The 25,470-nt window shown below is 37.7% G+C and overlaps 1 protein-coding gene across 13 annotated transcripts in view; it reads left to right on the forward strand.

The window, feature by feature from the left end:
- LOC109401225 (uncharacterized protein DDB_G0284459) overlaps positions 1 to 25,470 on the forward strand; it is a 337,393-nt gene that overhangs the window by 262,820 nt on the left and 49,103 nt on the right. The window contains exon 1 of one of the 13 annotated variants that reach the window (XM_062842585.1): positions 23,496 to 24,654. The exons of the other annotated variants lie outside the window; for them this stretch is intronic. Coding sequence (XP_062698569.1) covers positions 24,645 to 24,654 — 10 coding nt within the window. The 5' untranslated portion in view covers positions 23,496 to 24,644. Of the gene's footprint in view, positions 1 to 23,495; positions 24,655 to 25,470 lie in introns of those variants that run through there. 13 annotated transcript variants of the gene reach the window in all.

Consider the following 25,470-nt stretch of genomic DNA (forward strand, 5'->3'; position numbering starts at 1 on the left):
TTTGATATTGCGCTTATACTCGCACCCGCAGCAACTCCTCTTGCAGCCGCAAATTTCGGAAGTTCTAAGTTCAACACCCAAACCGCCTGGAGACCAACCGGAATGAACTGAGGATGGCTACAATCGTAGAAAGAACGAGCTTTTCATTCGCGCCACCGCAATATTTGATGAAATTACATTTCATAACAAATCCGGAAATCAAAACAAAAACAAAAATAGAGTTGCCAAATTTCAATGAGCATGGTGGTGTAGAGTGACCAGTTTGTCGAATTAAAAGTTTACCCCGGTTATACGACAACAGTCAGTGTCGTATTAGCGGGGTAATACGGTATGCAAAGGGTAAAAATGTTGTTTGGAATTATAGGGAGATTAGTGACCTAGAAAAAATTGGCGATTTATGCTACAAAATTTACAAGATTATCCACGAATTGACTATAAAGATACATAAATAAGAGAAATCATGTAGGATGTTCAAGGATATTTTAGGGAAACGGAAAGCGCTTCGAAGAAAGTATAAAAAATCTGAATAAATGTTAAACAATTTTCTCATTAGTTCCTACATAAAAGCGTAGTTTTTTTTAGATCTCTATAATACCAATGCTCTTTACGACTCTTTTTCATTTTTCAAGTTATCTTCATACTAGTAGGTATGCCAGCTTTTCTACGGTAGCATTCATTACGATGCCCTTCAAAGTGGGGTCATGCTTGAATGCAGCCCCCAGCCAGAAGCTTGGCCCCTCGAAAAGATTGTAAATCGCCCGAAACGATGATGATACATTGTCTGTTCCTTCCGAGAGCATCTCGAGAGAAGATAAGTGGCCACAATAATGATGGCAAATGTATCCACTTAATTGGCTTGTTAAACAATACATTTGAACCATTTAGCGCACCCAGCCCAACATCACACCGCACTGCACCACCACCGCCAGGCTGCCACGGCTTCCCGCCTCTTTTTGTCGGCTCTGCTCTGAGCCATTCAAGGGGAGCGTCATTCCGATAGGAGGCTATTACATCTGTTTAAAATTAATTTTTAATTGTAACGGAAAACAGACGGCCACCTTGCCCCCGTGCGGCCGCCCGCGGTTTGCCGCCCGCGGTTCGCCGCACGAGCGATATGGTTTTGATTTACACTACCCGTCATAAGTACGGACTCACAAAAAGTATTGCAACAATATTGCATCACCCTGACTCACCTCGATATCTCTAAAACCAGAACACCTACAAAAATGACGCCTATAGAAAAGTTGTTGCTTTTGGTCTTCTGAATAACTTTCCTGAAGACAGCACCTTTGTAAGTCCTCTGGTTTTGGAGACATCGAGGTGAGTCAGGGTGATGCAATATTGTTGCAATACTTTTTGTGAGTCCGTACTTATGACGGGTAGTGTATTTATTGAAAATGGCTCTTTTCGACCAGAGAGCAATTAATTTATCAAAACCTCAATTCAGACAACTTTGAAAATAATTGTTTTTGTGTCCTGAACTTGCATAATTTTTATTGTTTACCTTGATCATTGATGAAGTTGTAAGAAATTTACTCAACAACTGTTTATCTCTCAAATTTGTACCATGATAACTGGAAGATGCTAGTAGTGTTTTAGCTCCCATGGTATCTACAGCATGTGAGTTGAGTTTGAACGGAGCCGATCTAATTGAAATCGAGTTTACTTCCACTGAAGGAAGGCGCAAGCATCATCAAACGCCTGTAGTAATTATGATGACCACTAATCACGAGATGCACAGTATGAGGGGGTTGAGGCGGGAGTTCCACATGTGCATTTTCCAATGCTTTATTCAACAGCAACATGAAATATTCAATCCAGGTTGAAGCACTTCTTTTCTTGTAGGTACACGTGTTTTGCGCTATCCAGGTTAGATAGATAAGCCCTTAAGCCTCGTGTGCACCAGATATGATGATTAGCGACGAGAAATCGATACGGAAAGTTATTTCTGTTGATAGTTAACCCAATTTCGTAGCTATCACGTATGGCATGATGTGTCTTTCACGTAATGTCTCTAAACGGATGGATCGAATGGCTGATAATGATTTTATATCGGAATCGCTTCGCTTTTGATAACAATTGTGTCAGATAACATGGGCTTTATGATTAGATTACTCCGTTTCGAATGACTATTCACGATGTTTTGTCAAGATTAATTGATACCTGTTGGAATTTTCGAAGGAATTTCTAAAGATATCCTTCAGGAATTTATTAAGGGGTAATCAGTTGATTACTGTCGTTATACGCCCAATTGTCCCACGTTATATGGGAATCCCATATAACATGGGACAATTATGCGTAGAATTAATGGCAGATTCGTCAAGCAATATTTAAAATATTCCACTCTCCCTGCTCTCACCCCTTTTGGACGATTATATTTTTATATGGATTTTACAGAGTGTCACATTTAAAGGGAAGTAAAGCGTGGGTCCCGAGATGAACTAGCCTAGGGCTAAAAATCTCGTTAATACAGATAAAAAAAAATTAAAACAAAAAAATCTACATAATTCATTGATTATGTTTAATTTCGATTGTTTAAAAATGAAAAAAGTACAGAATATGTAGACCATTCCTCTGGACCCCGGAGAATACACTTTCGTGCAATTTGCCTGCTAGGGTAATAGTAGTTATTATCGAACCATTTTATAGCCTTTCATGACCAGGACGTTAGACAGGAAAGTCATCTTTATTATTGTGTTGTGCAGTTCAAGATGGCCTTCTTCTAATTTCAATTCTTATAATTTCTTTAGTCGCTCACTTGAGATTCTATCCACAATTTGTTTCAGTAGTTTCGTTACTCCCTACTACACACTAAGATTCAGATGTTCCAGCTCAGTAATTTTTTCACTGAGTTCAGTATCTTTTCCATATTTTTACTGAGTTTTTAACAACAGATTTATCTCGGTAAACTCGGTTATCGTATTAACCGTTCACCAGTAACGATATTTACCGTGCATCCAGTAACTTTTGACAGTTTATTATACTAGTGTACAGCATTTTTGAACTCGGTAAGCTGATGATCATTTTTGGTGTAGAATCATGCCCTGAGTTCGAAAACGTGAAGGAAAAAAAATACAGTAGAACGGATTTTTTTTTTCGACTTTCCATACAAGGTTGATGATTTGAAATCGATTTTTGTTCTATTTTTAAGCAAAGTCGCTCACTTCACACATCTCATTGTCCGTAATCAATGCTCCGATTGAGCTGATTTTTTTACTGTAACTCGCCTACAAATGATATGTAAAATAAACGTTGAGGAAGAAATTTTTGATTGTTTTTTTCTTATTGAAAAAAAAAATACATATATTCATATATTTTTAGAAATTTTGCTGAAATTTAGGGAGATTGTCCCAAAAACTCGCCAATATCTTGAATTTCATCAATCTGACGCAAAACCTGCATTCAGATGATCGAATAGTATTGTATTCAGCTTTTAATTTATGGAAAAAGATTTGAAATTGGTTGAACAAAACGCAATATATTTGAATTTTAGTAAATGACACATTCTACCGTGACGTTACAACGTTTTGACGCATTTTCTGTCAGATTTTCCAATATAACTCGTAAATTCGACCATAAACCATCAAACATTTTTGCATATTCGGATTTCTTGTAAAATTTCCAATGAGTATGATATGTTGAACAGTAGGTTTTAATCGGAAAAATATGTTAAAAGGGCGAATTAGTAGCGTGACGTTACAACGTTGTAACGTCACGCTACTAATTCCCATTTCTAACATACTTTTCCAATGAAAACTAACTGTTCAACAGATCATACTTATTGGAAATTTTACAAGGAATCCGAATATGCAAAAATTATTTGAGGGTTTACGGTCGAATTTACGAGTTATAATGAAAAATCTCACCAAAAAGGCGTCAAAACGTTGTAACGTCACGGTAGAATGTGTCAAATTCTATATTTCAAAAAATTATAAAATTCGATATTGAGCTAAAACTTAAAAACTGCTCTACTTAAAATTTTTTGAAGTGCGGTTCCGAAATCAGCACTAAATTGTACTTCAAAAATTTTGGTCGTTGACAGAAGTTCACGACTTTCGTTTTATTTTGTAAACTAGTGTTTTCTGAGCTCGGTAACTCATTTACAGAATTTCCGCAAAATAAACAACCGAACGTACCGAGTTAAATCTGCTGTTGAGAACTCAGTAAAAAGATGGGAAAAAAAGTTCATTATGATAAAGTTATGCGGTATCAATCAGAATTCACTTTATTTATCACCTTGGACAATTCCTTTGAGAACTCTTTCAGTAACTTCTTTGGATATGCAAACGGAAAATTCTGAGGCAAATCCTTCGGGAATATCTTTAAAGTTCCTTCGGCAATTTCGTCGATCATTCGTTTGGTAATCCCTATAGAAATGTTTTCGGAAATTTCTTTAGAAATATGTTCGACAATTAATTTGACCATAGTGAATTCGTTCGTGAATTCCTTCCAATTTTACTGAGCCCTTTTGGTGGACTTTTTTATTCGTTAATGCATTTGGAAAAATTCTCCTTTATGCATAGATGTGAATATTGATCACTAAAATAGGTTTGGCGATTACTTGAGAGCTAGATGCATCCATTTGAATGTTTCTTACATGTGCGATATTGTTACGGCAACGAATTTTTAAACATGTGTTGCAAGATCACTATTCAAGAAGTTTGAGAATAAAAATCAAATTTCACACAGAAGTTCGATTCATATTTCTATAAATACACATAAGCTATAAAACATGTTCTCTCATCGTTCAATAACTGATGGTCACCTTTAACATCTGGTTCAAAGTGTTATATATGTCGCCCAAAATAACGGTAGTTCCATGAAAATTTGTTCAGCGATTTCTTAGAAAATTTATTTTGTAATGTTTTGACGATTGGTAATTTTATTGAAATTCCTTCTACCATTCATTTGAATTTTAATCAGTTATTCCTTTGACTGATGCATCAATTCTTTTCGGTGTTCCCTCAATGTATTTGATTTTTTTTTTTCAGGATACCTTCGGCAATCTATTTCAGAGTTCCTTTATCTTTGTTTGCTTCGGATATTCCGTAAAAAAATTATTTTAAAATTGTATTCCTAAATTTATTGGAAAACTTCTTGGGCCATTCATTTTGAAATTTCTCATGCGATTTCCTTGGAAATTCATGAATTCTCAAAAGAGGATCTCTTTTCCTGATTTCCACTTTTCATCTTCTTCCACTTTCGAGGCCAGTCAGCAGCGAACGGGTGTCGCTTTAGTTTGTGTGTTTGCTTGTCAGCGACGACAGCAAACTCCGACCAACGGTGGGAAGCCACACTTGGAAATTACTAGTAATCCTACATTATGTAGAGGATTTCTAGAAATTACTCATTCGTCCACATTCGCATCGCAAGCGATCGAGCGGTGATGCGACTCGTGAGTGATACGAATGATATTGTGCATACGATTCTTTAATGTTATCAAAAAATGTTGTTTTCTTTTGCTAATCTAGCATTTCAACAACAATACATTTCATTCACAAATTCTCATCTAGTTATGATAATAGCCGCTTCGATCGCTCACCAGCATTCTTCACCAAACTGCGACGAACGGTAACGAATATCCATGTCAACCAACTTGCGCATCGGTTCCTACTGGTGATGGGGTTTGCGTGTTTGACCACGACAATCCGTTTGCTGCATCTTTTTCAGCAAAGAGGAGTGAATATGAATGGAATGAGGCGAATATACCGAACCTTGAAAGAGATTACCTATAAAATTCTCGAAGGAAATTCCAAAAGAGTTGCCAAACTTTCAAACAAGTGGCCAAAGGATTTCTTAAGAAATTACAAAAGTATTTCCAGAGGAATTTATCAAATAAATTACCCAAAACAATTAAAAAGTTTTCAAAGCAGTTTTTGAATAAGTTTCTAAAAGAATTGCCGAAGGGTTTCGAAAAAAATATGCCGGTGGAGTTATCAGAAAAATGTTCAAAAAAGTTGAAGAAAGTAAATAAAACAATTGCCATAGGAATTGCAGAAAAGGATTCCGCAGGATTTGCTGAATAAATTTCACAAGTAAATACCGCAGGGACTCAGAAAAAAAGATTCCGAAGGAATTAGAAAAATAATTTGAGAAATTTTTAAAGCAATTTCTGGTGCAATTACCAAATCGATTACTAGAGAAACTACCGGAGAAGTTTATAGAGGATTTGTTGAAAATATTCTAAAGACTGGACTCGAAAAAAATTAAACACACAAAATAATGCATGACTTTTGATTGCGTGCACAAAATAGCTGATTTTTCAACTAGGAATAGCATGTTATGTGTAGTTAATACTATAAAAATTTCATCAAAATCGGTTTAGTATTGGCGCAGATATTGTCGGTACAATAAAATGTGATTCAATTTGGACATCCATTTTTTAAATTGTTTAATTACAATTGTTTAACTTTGTTGATAGCTCATCAAAACGTCTGAAAATTTGACTGTAAGTTCTACAAGTAAAGCATAATAAGTAGTAAAAATTTCATCATAATCGGATTAGCACTTTTTTTACCACTTCAAACAATAAAAACGTTTTTTTTTTCAAATTTTGGGCACTTTTTGACATTTTATAATCAGTGTGCACTATTTTGACTGTATAACTGGCAACACTGTCCCAATTTTTATAAAACAGTGACAGTGTACAATTGTTGTGTTAAACTGTTTTCAGTGAAAACTTCAGCCATTTTGGTTGAATACTTTCAAAGTTGGAGCAGTCTGAATGTCACTATACCAAAAAGCACATTTGCTTATTTGTGAAGAATAAGCCTAAGTCAAAATTCACAAATAAAAAGAAATTTAAAAAAAAATGTGCTTATTCGGAGATGAACCAGCCTAGGACTGAAGATCTTTTTAATAAGGAAAAAAAATCTGCTCATTGTAACATAGTGCTACATATATATGGCTCAGGGTACGAAAAACGGATCACGCCGAAAAACAAACGCTTTGTCCTAAGCGGTGCATGTTGGTAACAAAGGCGCTCCGCAACAAATGCAGGCGAATAGAGTCATAAAACAAACATCGCTTGCCGCGTAAGTGCTGATATTCCGGCTGTTCTGCTCAAATGTTCGACCCACATCATCGAATTCATAAGCATTTGCACGAATAAGGACTCTGGCAAACCCCTGAGTTGAATTTCAGTTGTAAAACAATGCGAAAATCACGATGTCAATACAATGAGACAAATATACCTACCGTTTTTGTTGTGAACAAACTCGGGAGCGATTTTGTCATTATCTGCTAAAGAAAAAAACAAAGCGTTGTTGCCGTGCCTCCTTTGTTGCCTATTTTTCGCTTGCGGTACTATATTCTCCGTACACTAATATGGCTATAACTTTTTAACGGTTAGATCAAATTGAATAAAATTTTGACACAATACTTCCACATTCATACTTCACGTACAGAAAAATGTTCACTGAAATTGGTTCAGTATTTTTGGCTCTACAGTTTTAGGTATAAAGTGATATTTTTTTGAAAAGCGCATTTACAAAAAAAAATCAGAAAGGGTTCAAAAGAAATCGTCGAAGGAACTCCTTAAAACAATGCTGATAAATTCACGAAGACATTGTTGCATAATTTAGAATTATTTTAGAGATACGACTGTGATATGTTGATTCGGGGTAATGGCAACAGACTGGAAGTCATTACCCCAAATTTAGAATTATCATAGAAATTACAGAGAAAATTCACAAGAGCATGCATTAAATGCCAGAGGATTTAGTGTTGATATCCTCGAAAAAATATGAAGAAATTCTAAAAAGCGAAGGAATTCCCTTAGAAAAAAATCCATTATTATCAAAGATTTTTGGAAAGACACGGTATTTTCTGAATACTTTCAATAAAGACAAAATAAAAATTAATATCTCAAGTTACACAACTTCGGTACAGTGTGACGATAAAAAAAACAAAACCGATTGAGAAATCAGGCCAAACATGTCAATAGGTCCTAACTGCATTTAAGAGGCTCTCTTTGTTCACTTTCTCTTTCAATTATTGCAATGTAATGGTACACTTTTCAACTATTTTTGCAGTACAAATCAAAAGACAATTGTTTTGACCATCGTTCAATGCAAGGAGACAATCAAAATACAAATAAACAGCTGGGATATTAACGAAAGAGGAGGAAACCAAAGAGAGCCTCTCTTCCGCAGATAGGACCTTTAGACATGTTTGGCCTGAAATAACTTAGTCAAATCAGGTTATAATATGCATCTATAATTCCCCTTTAGAATTGAACGCCCCTAGTCTCCCATACCTGAGCAACGCGTTTCATGTGTTAAATTGCTTTGGTTACATTACATCTGTCATTCGAATTTCTCATTTCATCGCATTTTACTCTCTATGCTCTCAAGAGGTAAACCATGTTAAAGCTTGAATCTGTACACATGACTGTAACAAAGTTTGTTTACATTCGAGGATAATTCAAATTTTTGCTGCAGTTCTTTATCGCTTATTGACGATTTACACAGCTTCAATACTGACTCGTTTTGTTAGAATGTGTGGACGTGGGTTGCAATGCGGTGCTCCATGAAAGGTTGCCGTCGGAAAGGTCACGTTAGTGTTTTATTGTTTCTCGGCGGAAACTGGTTTAATTAAATGTGAGATACAGTTTGTTTTAACAAGTTGAAAATATATTTTTTGAACTTCAATGTATCACAATACTTCCTGATTGATCACACAGGTTGAACTTAACCTCAATCTGGTATGCTTGGCTCCCGATATAGGCCCCCGCTGAGAGAGCAAATTGAGTCAGTCCGCATTCAAGCATTGATTTTAAACCGTAGAGTAGTGCTTCAATATTTTTCAAAAATTCCTTCACTGTTGCTCGCTGGGGGTCCGAACCTCGGGTAATTTTGAAGCTAATGAAATATCACGTAGAATTCCTCTACAAATTCCTGCTTTACCTAAATTATTTCAGAATTTTTTCAATGATTTCCGCAAAAAGCCGTATTAAAATATGCCTAAGCGTGACCCAAAAGTTCACGAGAATTTCAAAGTTTTTAGATGATCTGCATAATTAGCCAAGAGACGAACCAGCCAAGGGCTGAAAGTCTCTCAGATAAAGATAAATCAATCAATCAAATAATTAGCCATAAGATAAGTTCCTGAAATCCGTCAAAAATTATAAAAAAAAAAAACAATTACACCGTCTTCGACCTTGCGGCCTCTACAGACTGAACATTACTAACATTTGACAACGGACAGCACATAACAACAAGTGGCCCAGTGGCCCATTTTCCGTTTGACGAAAAGTTTCCGCGACTGGAGCGGGAATCGAACTCCGAGGTTTACGAGACACCTAAACGACTGACGCCGCTAACCGCCCGGCCACGAAGCCCACACCAAAATTAGAGGAATTAGGTTTTATGACGGTTCTAAAAACCTCTACAAGACTAATAGGTAATCAAAATGTTACTTGGTATTAACGCTTCAGGATGCGTACCATTGTAAAAAGAAAACACTATCAAAAAACCTCGATCATCGCATACGGTATGACACCGATTATTACGAAATAATATTGAAGCACTACAAATGCACATTAAAATATAACATTTTGTAGTGGTACCTTACAAATGTGTAATAAATTAGGACAACATATATGGACATACACAACACAGAACACAAATTTTGCCCTGTTACCCTATGGATAACAATTTCCGATGTCAGGATGACGAGGTTTCATTAATGTTGTTGGTCCATCAGTCAATCCTGTAATCGTATTTTCTATGGCAGGTTGCCTTTTGTTCGCAGCATTAGTTGCTTTCATAGCTTGAGTTTTGTCTAGGAATTTCTAATCCTAAGGGGCATCCCGATTCGGGTTTCATCACTAGAGTTCTATAACTTGAAGTCTGTGCCAGGAAAAGGTTTTCATCTCTAGTACTTAATCACGGCCCGAAATGGCCTGAATGTTGGCAATCGAAATAAGATTTCGGGCCTCTATTCTGCCAGAGCCCTATAAATGCGCATTAATTCTAGGGAAATATTTACAAGTTAAAATAGCACATTTAACACAAAAATAAAACTTGTAATACAACCACACCCAACGGAAAAGAAATTTTTGTGGATGAAACCATCCACAAAAATTTCGTACGTACTCAAATTATATAAAAACTTATATAAAGGTACCTTTAACATATAACTAACTTACATCCAACTTTAACAAAGCAACTCTTCCATGGAAGACCTTAAAGTTGGTTCGGCTAGACCTACGAAAACAAAAAATGCAACACTGCAACTTAAATTAAACGCAACACTGCAACTTAAGCTAAACGCAACACTGCAACTTAAATTATATGCAACACTGCAAGAAAACCGTAGCTAGGCTCCAATCCAAATCGAACAGAGAATCTTCCAATATAATTGGACTTCCGATCTTGGCGGCACTAGTACGAACTCAAACAAAACCTCCAAATCGATCAGAGAAATTCCAATCGATCTTGGAATAACTGAATAATCACAAAGCACATGATATCTTACTTCACAACGTAGTTGTGCAGATCACTGCAAGTGTTCATGGCCGTAACGTATTTACACTATTTACAATGCCCGCGTGGGTTTTACGGTTGGGCGCCATATTACGAAAGTAAAATGGGCCCTACCAATACCCGTGCCGACGTTGGGCGCCATTATTACGAAAAATATAATGAAGCACTACAAATGCATATTAAAATATAGCATATTGTAGTGGAACCTTACGAATGCGTAATAAATTAGGACATCACAATTGGACGTACACAACACAGAACATATATTTAGCCCTGTTACCCTAATGGATAACAATTTCCGATGTCAGGATGACGAGGTTTCATTAATGTTGTTGGTCCATCAGTCAATCCTGTAATCGTATTTTCTATGGCAGGTTGCCTTTTGTTCGCAGCATTAGTTGCTTTCATAGCTTGAGTTTTGTCTAGGAATTTCTAATCCTAAGGGGCATCCCGATTCGGGTTTCATCACTAGAGTTCTATAACTTGAAGTCTGTGCCAGGAAAAGGTTTTCATCTCTAGTACTTAATCACGGCCCGAAATGGCCTGAATGTTGGCAATCGAAATAAGATTTCGGGCCTCTATTCTGCCAGAGCCCTATAAATGCGCATTAATTCTAGGGAAATATTTACAAGTTAAAATAGCACATTTAACACAAAAATAAAACTTGTAATACGATTTGTGGAGGCGGAGCTTACATATTCCTCAGAAGTGATAGAACAGTCAGCTTGCATTAAATGTGCTATGTTACAGTCATGCAACATCTTACTCTTGTTTGTTCGTTCAGGTTATGTTCCGAATGTGTAGCGAAAAACTTGCGCGTCTTTTAATTTTGACAGTTCTCTTACTTGTGACAAAGAAGGTGCAATGAAGTAACAAGTAACTTCAGTCGCTTTTATGGTGTGTTGAGCAGCAATTTTCTCACAGAGCGTTTGGTGTAGTATACAAGGTGAGTAGTTAATACACCTGGTGTGCATGGTTCGAGTCTGGACAAAATATTTTTTTCCATTTGTTTTATCATTCCCTCTCATTCAAGTTGCATTACGATTCAAAATCTGTGCTTTTTGGGTTTCAAAGAAGAAGCAGCTGTGTTCTGTCGTCTATAATACGGACAGTGAATAAATTGCACTAAGGTTGCTGTTACTGGCTTTGAAACAAGTCATGTTGCTTGGGACAGTCTTCAGCCACAGGACGCATAGAACGAATATTACAAACACTGGACAACGGACAACACACATAACACCCAGCGGCTCGGTGAAGAATTTTCTCTTTGACGAAAAATTTTCTCCGACTGGAGCGGGAATCGAACCTATTACGGAACGCCTAGGCAACTGACGACACTATCCACACGGCCACGAAGCCCACAAACTAGAAATCTCACCAAGAATATCCACTTTGATATTGGCTTTGATATTTTCGGCTTAAAAAAATTCCCAAGACAATCCAACAGAAATCCTCCAATATTTTCCCAGATCCCAAAGTCAAACTCATCCAAATTTTTTACCCAAAAAATTTGACAGTAGTCTTTTGCGAATATTTCTTTGATAATGACTACAAGGATACCTTCAGTTTGTAAATTGATAAATAATAGAAAACGGGAAAAAATCAATTGGATGCTTCAACCAATCAAATAATTAGATGTTAATGAATGCTTTATTGAAGCACACACAACAAAATAGTGTTAAATAAACTGTAATAGTTTATCTCTAAAACATTAAAGAGATAAGCCCGGCAGAAAATATCTAATAAAGATAAAAAATCTTCAGACCATGAATTCAAATCAGAATCATACGATTAGTATCTATTTTCACATTAAATCGTTTGCTTACAATCTCTAATGAACCGCTTCTACTGTAATTGACCACAATAAAAAAAATCCTGACAATCTTCCATCCCAATGACAACCTGTTAAAAATCGCAAATCGGATTACTGTCAAAGCTTGAGTTTCGATTTGCGAGAATTGGACCAAACTGCGCAACGCACCCCTCGGGTAAGCTCTGTGCGCGTGCAAAAAAAAAACCTGTTTGAATACGCATCAACAAAAAACCTCTTCTCAAGTTTCTGATAACTAAACGAGTCATTGATCAAACACATCGCTCATTATCCGCGCCGGTCTTTGACGACGGTGTGTCCTCGATGGGCGGTCGTTCAAACGTTTGTCAACCCATCCATCCATCCATCTATCTATCCTTCCAGTAATGGCAGATAGGAACCGTGTGAAACCGCATGTTTAATCGTTCACCCAAGGTGGCTTAAAATACAACCCCACCGAAAGGATTCCATGTGAGCGATTGCGGCAAATGACGCCCTGCGTATTGTTGTCACACAAAGCTTACCCGTGATCACTTCAGCAGCCAGCTATAAGCACAGAACCACAGATCATCATCAACCAGTAAGCAGCAAGTGAAGTGACACATGATTGGGTTCAGGTTGTTTGGCTGCGGTGGACTGCGGGTGACAGACAGACTCTACGAGTTTCAACTGAACCGAGCTGGTGGAAGAATATCAAATAACTTTTATAAACAGAAATACAATCACATCGCGCAATTTGGCATACTGGTCAGCATCGGATAGCATCATCAGCCGGTTTGTTTTCGAGTCGATCGAGTTGTTTGTCTGTATATACGAACTGACTGGAAGCTGTTGTTTTGCGATCATTTGGTAAAGTGTGAATGAAGAGTGTGCTTCAATGGTGGATTCTGATGAGTGTTTCGAAGAATGTGAATATTTAGAATGTCAACATTCACTGGAACTATTGATTCTTGTCGTTTTCTTTTTACGACTTCAGTATCATTCAGTATCAACTCAACCAATTTTGTTGATATACGGGACCGGAACCCATCTTAAGCATCTTAAAATCAGTCAGCTTCCCACGAAAGTCCCATTGAAGTCGATGAATAGATGATGCGTCGGGACCGGGTATTCGCGGCATTTCTGGAGTATTGGCCTTACGGTCCGTTGTCGACTGTTCGTCGATTAAGCCGGGTCGATAACTTCCCACGAACTTATTCGTTTTAGGTGACAGACGAGGGAAGATGATCTGGGATAGCACATTGTAGACAGCATTCAAAATGAGTATTGCTCCTAAAGTTCTCGCATTCCAAATGATCACCTTTCTTGTGATTGTGGCAGATTACCCCTTTTATCAATTCCTCCGGTAGCTGTTCGGTTTCCCAGATCCTGACTACCAACCGGTGCAGAAAAGTAGCCAGTTTTTCTGGGCCCATCGTGATCAGTTCAGCTACGATACCACCCTTTCCAGCTGCTTTGTTGGTTTCGAGCTGATGAATGGCAATCCTTAACTAAGGTGCTCAGCGTGTTGGCTCCTTTCCGTCCTCTGCTGCATTGACGTAGTCGTTCCCTCCGTTGAAGTGGTCTCGCATGTCTACGATCTCTACGCCATTCAGGTGTCGATCGATCACCTCATGTCACAGACGTCCGTCCGACAAGAGGCCGCCGTCCTTATCCCTGCATATTTCGGCTCGCACCACGAAGCCGTTGCGGGATGCGTTGAGCTTCTGGTAGAACTTCCATGTTTCGCGGGAATGGCACAGGAGTTCCATTTCTTCGCAGTCCGCTTTTTCCAGGCGGTGCTTCTCTCTCGGAAGAAGCGGGTCTGCTATTTCCTTTTCTGTTTATAAACATTGCACGTTCTGCCGGTTTCCTTGCTGCAGCATTACCGCCCGTGCTGTCTGCTTCTCCTCCAAAATCATTCTGCGCTCCTTATCGAATCACTCGTATCGTCGACTCCTTTCCACAAACCCGGTGGTGCTCTCGGCTGCGTCGTTGATGGCTGATTTTACTTTTCTCCAACAATCCTCTAGAGGTGCCATATTGAGCTCGACCTCGTCTGGTAACGCTGCCTCGTGATTCTGCGCGTATGCTGAGGCGACATCCGGTTGCTTCAGTCACTCTAGGTTGTACCGTGATGGTCGCCGGTACCGTACATGTTGATGACGGAAAGCTTAGGGCGCAGTGGTGACCATCACCAGAGAGAGTGGTCGGAGACGATGTTAGGTCACGATAGGTCCTGACATCAATAATGTCGGAGAAGTGCCGTCCATCAACCAGATCGTGATCGATTTCCGATTCCGTCTAAGAGTTCTACGTATGATGACCATCTTTTTGGCGACGAAATCAATGAGTTGTAGGACGTTTTCGTTCGTCAGCTGGTGGGCACTGAACTTCCCAATCTTCGGTCTGAATTCCTCCTCCTGACCTACCTGAGCGTTTAGGTCTCCTATGATGACTCGCGTTCGAGCTGCGCCTAGTTGAAGTTGAAGAATCGGGCCTTGATCCTCAACCTGCACATTCTTTCGTCTATCGGCCAATCGATCAACCGATCACACGCTTTTGCTTGTTGCCCATCACGGTAAAAGCTGTTCCCAGCTCACGTGTGTTGCCGCAACTCTGGTAGATAGTATGATTACATCTAAACGTTCGTACAATGGATCCTGTCCAACACGCCTCCTGCAGCACTACGATACCGAATCTGCGGTCCTTCAATAGATCGGCAAATATGCGGGTAATCACAATGAATGTTGAGAGATCGTCAGTTCCACGTACCGAGCTTCCAATCACAAGTTTTTTTGCTTGTTGGGTTTGTTGCGTTGGTATTCGTATTGTTCTGTAGCTGATTTTCCGTTACAACGTTTTTTTTACGGCTGGCTCGTAGGGCCCGACAACTACCACCCAAGTAACACAGAAAACATCTTGAAAAATGAAAAAATAAAAAGATGTTGTATAAATCTTGTTTAGTTGATCGATAATTCACAGAAAAATATGTTATCGGATTTACTATGTTCGAAAAAAGTAAATTTCACAGCTATATAACATCAATAGAGCATCAAATGCACAAGTTATCACAAAAAATAAAAAGCTCAGATATAATCAGTTAGCCAAAGGAACTGACTCCGAGCACTGCAAGTTGAATTCCAACAAACATCTCAGCATCCGCATAACTGAATTCTCCTGTGTTTGTGTTTACTGACCTTTTCCCGTAAATTTCCCACCAAGGATATTATGCATATCGCGCTGTTCTTATGATAAAATCATTCAAAAACTGAGGGTTAACATCTCTGCCTTGACATCACTCCACTATCTTCATTTTCCGATCCACAACAGATTTGCCAAATATATAAATCCTTCGGACTCCGGCGTGAATATTACTCTTACCTCAGGGTTGTGTGGCCGATGACAAACTGAACCACCAGCGGGCTTGACCTTCACCGGAATCTCGTCTAGCCAATCCGGATGTGTTTCACACAGAGCTGTTGGCCAATTTTCTGCATGCTGCAGATAGTTATAAGCGGCCATGCACGAACCATCCAAACGCGAATCAATCCAATGGTCATTGTGAACTTACGTTCCCGTGGAATACGGAGCGGACAAAATGCTGACGAGCTGATGGACCATCTTCAAAACAAACCAATAACAATAATGTTTTGATGTTTTGACAGATGAAGCCCAGCTGATGGAACAAGTTCATTTTAAGTTCTATTTATGTTGTATTGTGGATTTACCGGTTACTTGTATCTTGTATTTTACCGGTTACTTGAGTAGCCGTTACAAAGTAGCCGTTTTCATATAAAAATCAACTTGATTGTCAAAAAATGAATATCGCTGAATCGCTCGTGGCAACGAGGAATAGCGCATACAATAAAAATGTTTAAAAACATTTTTAAGTTACTCTTTTTACAAAACGGCTATTTTGGATGCCATACTGAAGCGACCGGTAGAATACAAGTAGCCGGTAAATCCACAATACTAGCTGGCCCGGCAAACGTTGTCTTGCCAAGCTGTGGCGGTTTGACAACTGTTGAGGTCATCGTAGCAACGCACTCTAGATTGATTTAATTTCGATCACGCTGAATTTCTTCCCGGCTCATCAAATATCAGTATTTTCACAATTTTCATACTTTTTTAAATGATTTTCGTATCTTTTTCTGCATATAAACACAGCCACCATGATGAATACGAATCGAACCCTGCATAAGCCATCCTGATCGGTTCACCCGTTAGTAAGTTTTGTTGCCTCAAACGGACTCCGAACTCATTTTTATATATATATATATATATATATATATATATATATATATATATATATATATATATATATATATATATATATATATATATATATATATATATATATATAGATATAGATAGATAGATTAATAGATTAATGTTCTTCGCAATACATTATCACAGCTAATGTGTGAGTAGTAGTTTAAAAGATGATATCTAGACATATTAAATACGTTATTACAACACATTTCAGAGTCTGTTGTACAGCTGTTTTAATGATGTTGTTTTAAAGTTATTTTATGCCCAAATCTGCTAGTAAAATTATCTAGATGCCAGTGCCGGATGAAAATATGAGTATAAAAAATTAATATATGAAATATATCTATATATATAAAAATAAGTTTGAAGTCCCTTTGAGGCAACAAAAGTCACGAACGGCTGAACTGATCAGTATGACTCTTGCACGGTTCGATTCGTATTCGTGGTGGCTGTGTTTATATGTAATAAAAAGTTACGAAAATCAACTAGAAAAATAAGACAATTGAAAAAGTACTGATTTTTCATAAGCTAGAAAGGAAATCAACACGATCAAAAATGAAACCAATCTAGAGTGCGGTGCTATTTTGTACTCAACAGTTGTCAAACCACCACAAGACGGCAAGACAAAGTTTGCCGGGACAGCTAGTATGCACATAAAAATAGGTTATTTTCTCGAAACAGCTTTGTTAACTATAAAATACTCGAACCTACTTAAATTTAAGCCTCATTTAATAACAAGTCCCGTTCTCCGGTATAATTGCTGAGCTGTTCAATAGAATGTTATTAACTGGGTCCTATCCAAATATTACGAAAATAGCTAAAGTCACTCCATTGTTCAAATCAGGGCACTCTTTTGATCCCTCTAATTATAGACCGATATCGACTCTTTCCGTAATCAATAAAATATTTGAGAAACTGTTAACCGTACGTCTTGTAAACTTCTTATGTGCTAATAACGTCTTGTATAGGTATCAGTATGGTTTTCGAGAAGGTTGTGGAACTGGCAATGCTATAACTGAACTTATCGATGATTTGATTTTTGAAATAGATAAGAAAAACATAGTTGGTGGATTATTTATAGACCTGAAAAAAGCGTTCGATACCATAAATCACGAAATTTTATTGAAAAAATTGGACAGGTACGGGGTGAAAGGAATTGCAAATGATTTAATCAGGAGTTATCTTTCGGATCGCAAACAATTTGTAGCGATAAATGACTGCCGCAGTAGTCTACAACACATGAGCATTGGAGTGCCTCAAGGAAGCAACATCGGTCCTTTATTGTTCTTAATATTTATTAACGATTTAAGTAACTTAAAGCTGCGCGGGGTGCCAAGGCTCTTTGCTGATGATACGGCTTTGTTTTATCCACACCTCAATATTCAGTCTATTGTACAAGACATTGAGTCAGACCTTGCGAGTCTGACGAATTATTTCAATGGTAATCTTCTCTTCTTGAACTTGTCTAAAACAAAATACATGGTCTTCCATTCACCACGAAAAAAATCTTTAGTTATCCCGATCCTTGTGTAGGAAATCTGCGTATAGAAAAAGTCTCGTCTTTCAAATACTTGGGACTTCACTTAGACTCTTGTCTATCTTGGAATAATCATATACAACAAGTATCGAATAAAGTGTCATTTTTGTGTGGACTAATGAAGAGGGTTCGCTCTTTTGTACCAAATGAAGCATTGCTACGTTTTTACTTTGCCTGTATCCATTCTGTGCTCCAATATCTAATAGTAGCATGGGGTCATGCTGCTAAATCCAAACTAAAAAAACTTCAATCCTTGCAAAATAGGTGTTTAAAATTAATTTTCAATTTGCCACATTTATTTCCAACTATTGCACTGTATAATTATTCAAACCACAAAGTTATGATGATGATTAACCTGGGCTTGTTAGGGGAATATCTGTAAATAAAAAGAAAATCGGGTTAAGTACGGTTCCTTTGAATTCCACTAAGAATTTGCATCCTTTGACAGATACGTATTTCGACCTCAACTGTAAGGTCGTCTTCAGTGTCTTGTACTTGACTCGACTCAATGCTAGAAAAAAAAAACATCGCACTAGGTCTGATAAGTGACTTTTAAACAATTATATAACTAATGGTGTTACTTGGGCACCTACTTTCCGGAGGACCATAGTGCATAGTTGAGCTTAGAATCCTTCCCTGGTATTAGGGCCTCAATCAGCCGCCCCTAACATGGGGATCAGACGGTGTTGTGATCCGCTCCTCCTGGAGAACAGACGCTCAAGGATGCAGCAGCAAACCCCCCTTCCCTGTCTGCTTACGACCAAAGTCCCCGCCGCATAAAGGTCCAATTTTGAGAAAAGCTGGCAGAAATTCAATTTTTAAACATGTCTTTCATGGGTTACAGTATATCGAATATTCATCTATAATATCAGGAGTATAGCTTTTAAGGAATTTGGAAATATTGATTTTTTATGTTGTTACAGCACTGAAAAGTTGCTGATGGAAAAATTACTGATTTTTTGATAAAGATCACAATCGACTTCAACTACTACAAAAGTCGGTTGATATAAGTAAAATTTCTTCGAAGAGTCCATTCGTATATTCTTGTATATAGCAGGCATCTTAAATGGAGCAAGAGAAAAAAGTAACACTCTTTGATTCAAAATTGACATTTTATATCATTAGTACGAGATATTTTTACACTTCGACTTCAAAGTGTCCTACAAATCGCTCTCCGCAGAGATTTTCTGTGCAAATTCTCGTTTAAGTATGCAGAATTGATTAAAGAAAAACGCAGCTGCCAAGAGCTGCCAAAACATTAGCGCCATGATGATATGTATATAGCGAAATTGAATTAAAAACTGCCTTTTGTTCGGATTTTGTTCGAAGAAATCGACAAATAATGAAAATGCCATAAACATAAAATTGAGTGAAAAATCATATTCCAATATACATATTCATTAGCCTAAAACTAGCAGACTTCTATGGTTTGACAATTTTTGCCAGGTATTTTCAAATCTGGACCACTGTGTGCCGGGGTTGGTAACCCGATCTTCCCTAAGGTTGCTCGCAGCGCGGCCGGTTTCACGCGGAGCTAGGGACAGGAGTTGCTAGCCAGCGGCTGATGGATCTTAATGGGATTTTGGGCGACATACCTAGCCTATACCGTGCCTATTGTAGACAATTATCACATCCCATGTTGTGAATTTGAAGGTGTTTCTTAAATTGTTCATTCCAAGAAGCACTTTCTCAAGCATTGTTGGTAAATTCAATGATTCCCAATTTTGTGTGGCGGGCCACGCGAATTTCTGAACAATCCAAGGTACCAGAAAGAAGTGCAAATATTTTCCGGATTGTTCACCTCAAGAGCACTACTAATAATAAAGTGTTGTTGCAAATTCATTGGTTCCCAATCTAGTGATGCGCTCAAATAAAACATTTTCACTGCACTCTGTTGACCACCTAGATAACAGTGAAATAATTTTCAATAGTGGCTTTCAGAATTTGAGCGAAAAAACTGCTTTTTAATAGTTCATGATTGCTGATGATTGAATGACGGTTATTTGAGCCTTAAGGGCACTACAGTAATGCTCCGACCTTATCATCCTCTCAGTGGAAGGATTGAAGTATTCGTCTGTCCTTCATTTTTCCTAAATTTCCCGTTACATTTGAGCACAGAACAGATGTGTATCTTCGAACAAATGTGAAGTTTCGTGGTGGAAGTCGTGAAATTTTCACTTGGAAAACTAGATTGGAACGAATTTCCATGGGAAAATAAAAAATCATCAAAGCGTGCTACGCCGCCTCCCTATGCTCGCTGCAGGCTAAAGCTTGACTTCCACCACCAGGTTCGCTAGTGTTGAGCTATCAAACGGGCAGTGCTTTTCGTGACGAAGATTCACCCCCGTGATTTGAGGGTAAATCTATCACCTCTTCTCACCTACTTCAAGATGGAAGTTGAAGGCACCCAAGTAACACAGAAAACATATTTCAAAATTATATTTTTAAAAGATGTATTAAAACTGTGATATAACTGAACTAGAAAACATATTGTGTTATAATTATGCTTTAATAAAGTTAGTCGATGACAACCACCAAAAAAATATTACAAACTGTGTCTTGTGTGACATGTGTAAATTTAACAAATATATAACATTACTAGAGCATCATGCAAATGAATATTGAGAGCAACAATGTTTACATTCTATAAGAATGTAAACACATCACGAATTTCATTATCAAACCTAAATATTTTGCATATATACAAGATTAAAACCAATTGAATCAATAAAAGTTTCAAATCACAAATTAAATTGAATCACTTTTAATTTAGCACAATATACATTAACACACTTTGCAGAATATTCCCAAATGAAGTGGACGAATTCTACTCAGATTGCGAAGCTGTAAAGATCACCGATGAAGATGTCGAGATGAAATCCTGCTTGATGTTACCTTTGTGCAGGTTGCAGAAGTCGGTGGCCAGAGAAAACATCAGTCCAGTAAACTTGGTAATGGATTTGTTGGTGCAACTCGTCAGATTGAAAATTTAAATAGAAAGAGTTGATCTAAAGCCAATTGTTCCAGAATTTCTTGTGCGGCCGAATAATTTCTGCTCACAAACTATCATGGACGTCATCAAGCTCTCATTGGAACTCCTCCTCTCGACACATATCGACACATGCATTGTCCCGAACCGAACAGCGAAGAATCTGATATTTTGCCAAATTAATGCAATGTCTAAAAACAACTGTCTAGTTAGTGAAAAAAACTCGAACAAGACTGCGAATGCAGTGCGGAGAAAATTTTTCGATTATGTTTGGGATTGTTTACCTTTAAAATTTGACAGATTCAACTCTGCTATAACTAAATTGTTGGTTAGTTATTTCAACGGTTTAATTACAATATAAAAAACATAAATACAACTTATGTCGAATGTTTGTTGACAGCCAGTTATCTGAATGTTTTATAAGTGTACGAACCAGTTCTACCGAAAAATATCGTCGTGTGGATTGCTGCCTTTTGACGTTTCGTTTTGTTTCAAAAAATATCCAGTTTACATTACCTGGCAAAAATATACTTACACAAATAAAAATAAGCAAGAAATTATTATTTTTGTTTTTCTCGATTTATGATTAACTCTGCAGAAAACTAGTTTGTCATTTAAGAATACTCTAATCTCATGTGTGTCACGAAGATTCATACATTTCAAGCTGAAAAATAATTGGTATTTGGATACTTGGATAATTGTTCACATTTGTTGAACGTTACTGTTAGCTTCATATAGAAAACCGGCCATATTGTTTCATCACACACTTATTTTGGATTTACGAGTTCGGTAATTTTATCTACTGGGTTCGATTTGTAAACAACAAAATTGGCGACAAATCAGTATTTCCATCTAAAAGAAAGCGAACTTCAGTTAAATGTTCTTTATTTTACTGAGTTCGGTAATGTTTCATACTATTTTCTCAGTAAAATCCACGCTTTACCGAAAATGGGAATAAGTCGGTAGACGCAGGTACCGACTTTCGGTAATTATTGCAATTTTACTGAGTTTTCGCCATTATAAAATGAAAACAGCCAGCTGCCCTCGGAAGCAGCTGTCAAACAAAATCATCGTTTCGTTTTTCAGCAGCTGCAGCAGCAGCGAGATGCCGGAAAATTCCAGATAATTAACCCTTCAGGACGCGCGCTGTTGTAAAAAGTACAACACCACCAAAAAACCTCGCTCATCGTATACAGCGCGAGCGCGGCGCCGTTTCGGTTGCTTAATGGCGCGCGTCCTAAAAGGTTAATATAACAAAATGCTTTCTAATCGGACCGGAGACTCAAGTTTTATGTGACCCCGCCAACTTTCAGGTAAGTAATAGATAAATTTGTAAAAAAATGTGATTTTACTGTATGTGGCACTACCCAGATTGGCAATGGTGCTGACAAAGCTTCTCCCGCCGGATTCTTCTGACTCATACGAACTTGCTACAAACGAGCTCCAGTCAACACCAACGCCGATGAGATTTCGTGCCATGTAATCACTGTCTTTACGAATTCCTCTACTATTCAACGGAGAACACAAAAGGTCAATCACACAAATGGTCAATCACGAAATAAATAAAATTGCTATAACTTTTTCTATTGTTAATAATTAAAAGTTGTGTCAAAAGTTTTTCAAAGCTCATTATATAAGTCTTAAATAGTCAAAATTTCATTGCATTCGGTTCATTGAATCCGGAGATATAACAGCTCAAAGTTGGCTATCGGATAATTATACCTTTTTTTTAGAATCTTTATAACTTCGTGCAGAATAGCCCGATCTTTTCCAAATTTTGTCCACTGATACACAACTAGTTGATCAACTTACAGTGAAAATTTGAGAATATTTGATGCACGTTTCGAAAAGTTACAGCTATGTAGTTGAACATTTTTTGAAAAGTGAAAATTTTGCCTGTCGCGATCATTTTGTCTATCCCCTGTAGAAGCATAATGTTTATTATGCAACTCATTTGAATTGCATTATGAACATTGTGCAACTCAAATGAGTTGTATAATGAAAAAATCATTGCATAAAATTGTGTATGGAACTCGTTGCAAAACTCGATTTTTTCGACACTTTTCGTATTTATCCAACTCGCCAAGCGTTGTTGGATAAATGTACGACTCGTGCTGATTAAATCAACTTTTTGCAGCTTGTTACATATATAACTATTAGGTAAATCATTAACCTTGTATGGAAAATTTTAAAAAAAATCCGTTCTACTGTGATTTTTTCCTTCACGTTTTTGAGCTCAGACCCAGGGCATGATCCTACTCTAAAAAAAAGAAGATCAACAGCTTATCGAGTTAAAAAATGCTGCTAAGTAGTTTTATCTGACCGTCAAAAGTGTTGAAAGTAAATAGGTGCAACAGCTTTCGATGCTCGAAACGTTTTTCTCAACAACCATTGAAGAACAACGGCACGATTCTACCATAATGTCAGCCATAAATTTCCCTGTAGCGTACGTAAATTATCTTGTTTGAATAATTTTATGCTCCAATCAGACACCATTTTCCACCAGTGCAGTTGGCCACGATTTCGTTCAAGCTGCGCAGCTCATCATCGATCGGTTAATGCCGGCAATAATGGTGCGCCCTGGCTAGACCAACTTCATTTTCGTAAATTTTATGCTTTTTCTCACACTTTTTATACAGCTCTCTGGCTGATGGGCCCTTGGAGGCGGCTAAGCGCAGATCAAAAAACCGAAACGTTTTCCATGCATAGATAAACAGTAGGTATTGTTGCTCGGTGGTGGTTGGTAAGTTCCCTTTCTTCGCATGCTCGCGCCGCGCTCACAGTCAGTGATGTTGTCTGTTTTGGGTGGCATTAAAAGCTTACAAAAGTTTAACACCAACCGAGCACAATCGTTGTTAAATGATTCGGATGGCGCAAGAAACACTGGAGTGAACAATCATATTGTGCCCGTTGGCAGGGCGGTACGCCCGAGTCATGAAATGAAATATTATCGATATTTATGGGTGCATGATGAGGCTGGCTGACTCCTCAAAGCGTGGTGCACGCGAAGCTACGATTTTCCCGGCTTGTGGCAGTGGTTCTCAATTTCAAGGGAAGGCCATAGAAGATTTCAATAAATTGTATGGAGAAAAAATTAAGTTTCAGTGGAGTTTTAAAGGGGGTTCCACAAGCGTTACATGGATTAGTTTAGAGTTTTTTTGGTTCAATCTGCATTTTAGAAAGTGGGCTTCAAGGAAATTTAGAGAGTTTATTGAAGAAATTGAAAGAATACATAGAAAGAGGGTTTTCAGCAGGATTTCAAAAAGTTCCAATAGGTAGCGCGGGTTCCAGCTGAGTTTAACAAGAGTTTCAAGTTTGTTTGGGGTCAGGGTCGTTAAGAGAAGATCCCTGAACTCGTACCACATGGGGGAGCTCTTGGATATAGACCAATTTGTGCCTTAGTAGGCCGACAGCAATCCGAGGTTTGTGTTGGCACAATATTTGTCATGTGTAATGACACAATAAGAAAACATACTCGAGAAACTGTTTAAGGCTTTTATTAAGACTTTTCAAAATATTTCCTGAGAGAGGGCCTAGGCCTTTGAAGTGATAATCCTAAATGATAATATGGTAATCGGTAAGTGTTAATAGATTCACTGAATCTGTATATTAAGATCTGGAATCTGTAGGAATTCATAGGGGAATTCGGTGGAAATGTTTTTAGTACAACAAACTAATTTTGATAAAAATCTCCAGATATTCTCACAAAATTTCTGGGAAATTTCTGCTAGAATATTATTAAAATTACTACCAACAATTTTCCAATACAGTGATGGGTGGACCAATTTTGTGATTCTTATCCGATTTTGTAATTTACCCAGAACATTCTCTAAAACTTCCTCCAGAAATTCCTCAAGAGAAATGTTTGCTCCGGGAATTCCTCATGTTGGATTTCCTCCTGGAATGCCTTCTAGGATTTTTCCTGCAACTGGGACTCCTTCAGGAGATTCTGCTGAAATTCCACCAAAAAAAATGCCTCTTGGGATTACTACATAAATCTTTCCTGTGATTTTTCCAGATATTTCTCTAGGGATTTTCTTAGGGATTTCTTCCAATGACATTTCGAAGGATTTTTTCAGAGATTTTTCAAAGAATTGCTTCAGAGATTTCACTCGTGATTTCTCTAGGGACTCTCCAGTAATTCCTCCTGGGATTATCCAGGGAATCCCCTATGGATTTCGTTAGGGTTTTTCTGTGATTTTTCGAACGATTGCTCCAGGGATTTTCCGAAGAATTGCTCCAGAGATTTATCTGGATCTACGGATTTTTCCAGTGTTTCTTCTATGGATTTCTTTAAAGATTTCACTAGTGATTAGATTCTAAATATTCTCCAGTAATTATTCAAGTATTTCACCCCGGAACTTATCCACGAATAAGGAATTCTCCAAACTTT

This window comes from Aedes albopictus, chromosome 3, assembly GCF_035046485.1.
Source record: "Aedes albopictus strain Foshan chromosome 3, AalbF5, whole genome shotgun sequence".
Lineage (NCBI taxonomy): Eukaryota > Metazoa > Arthropoda > Insecta > Diptera > Culicidae > Aedes > Aedes albopictus.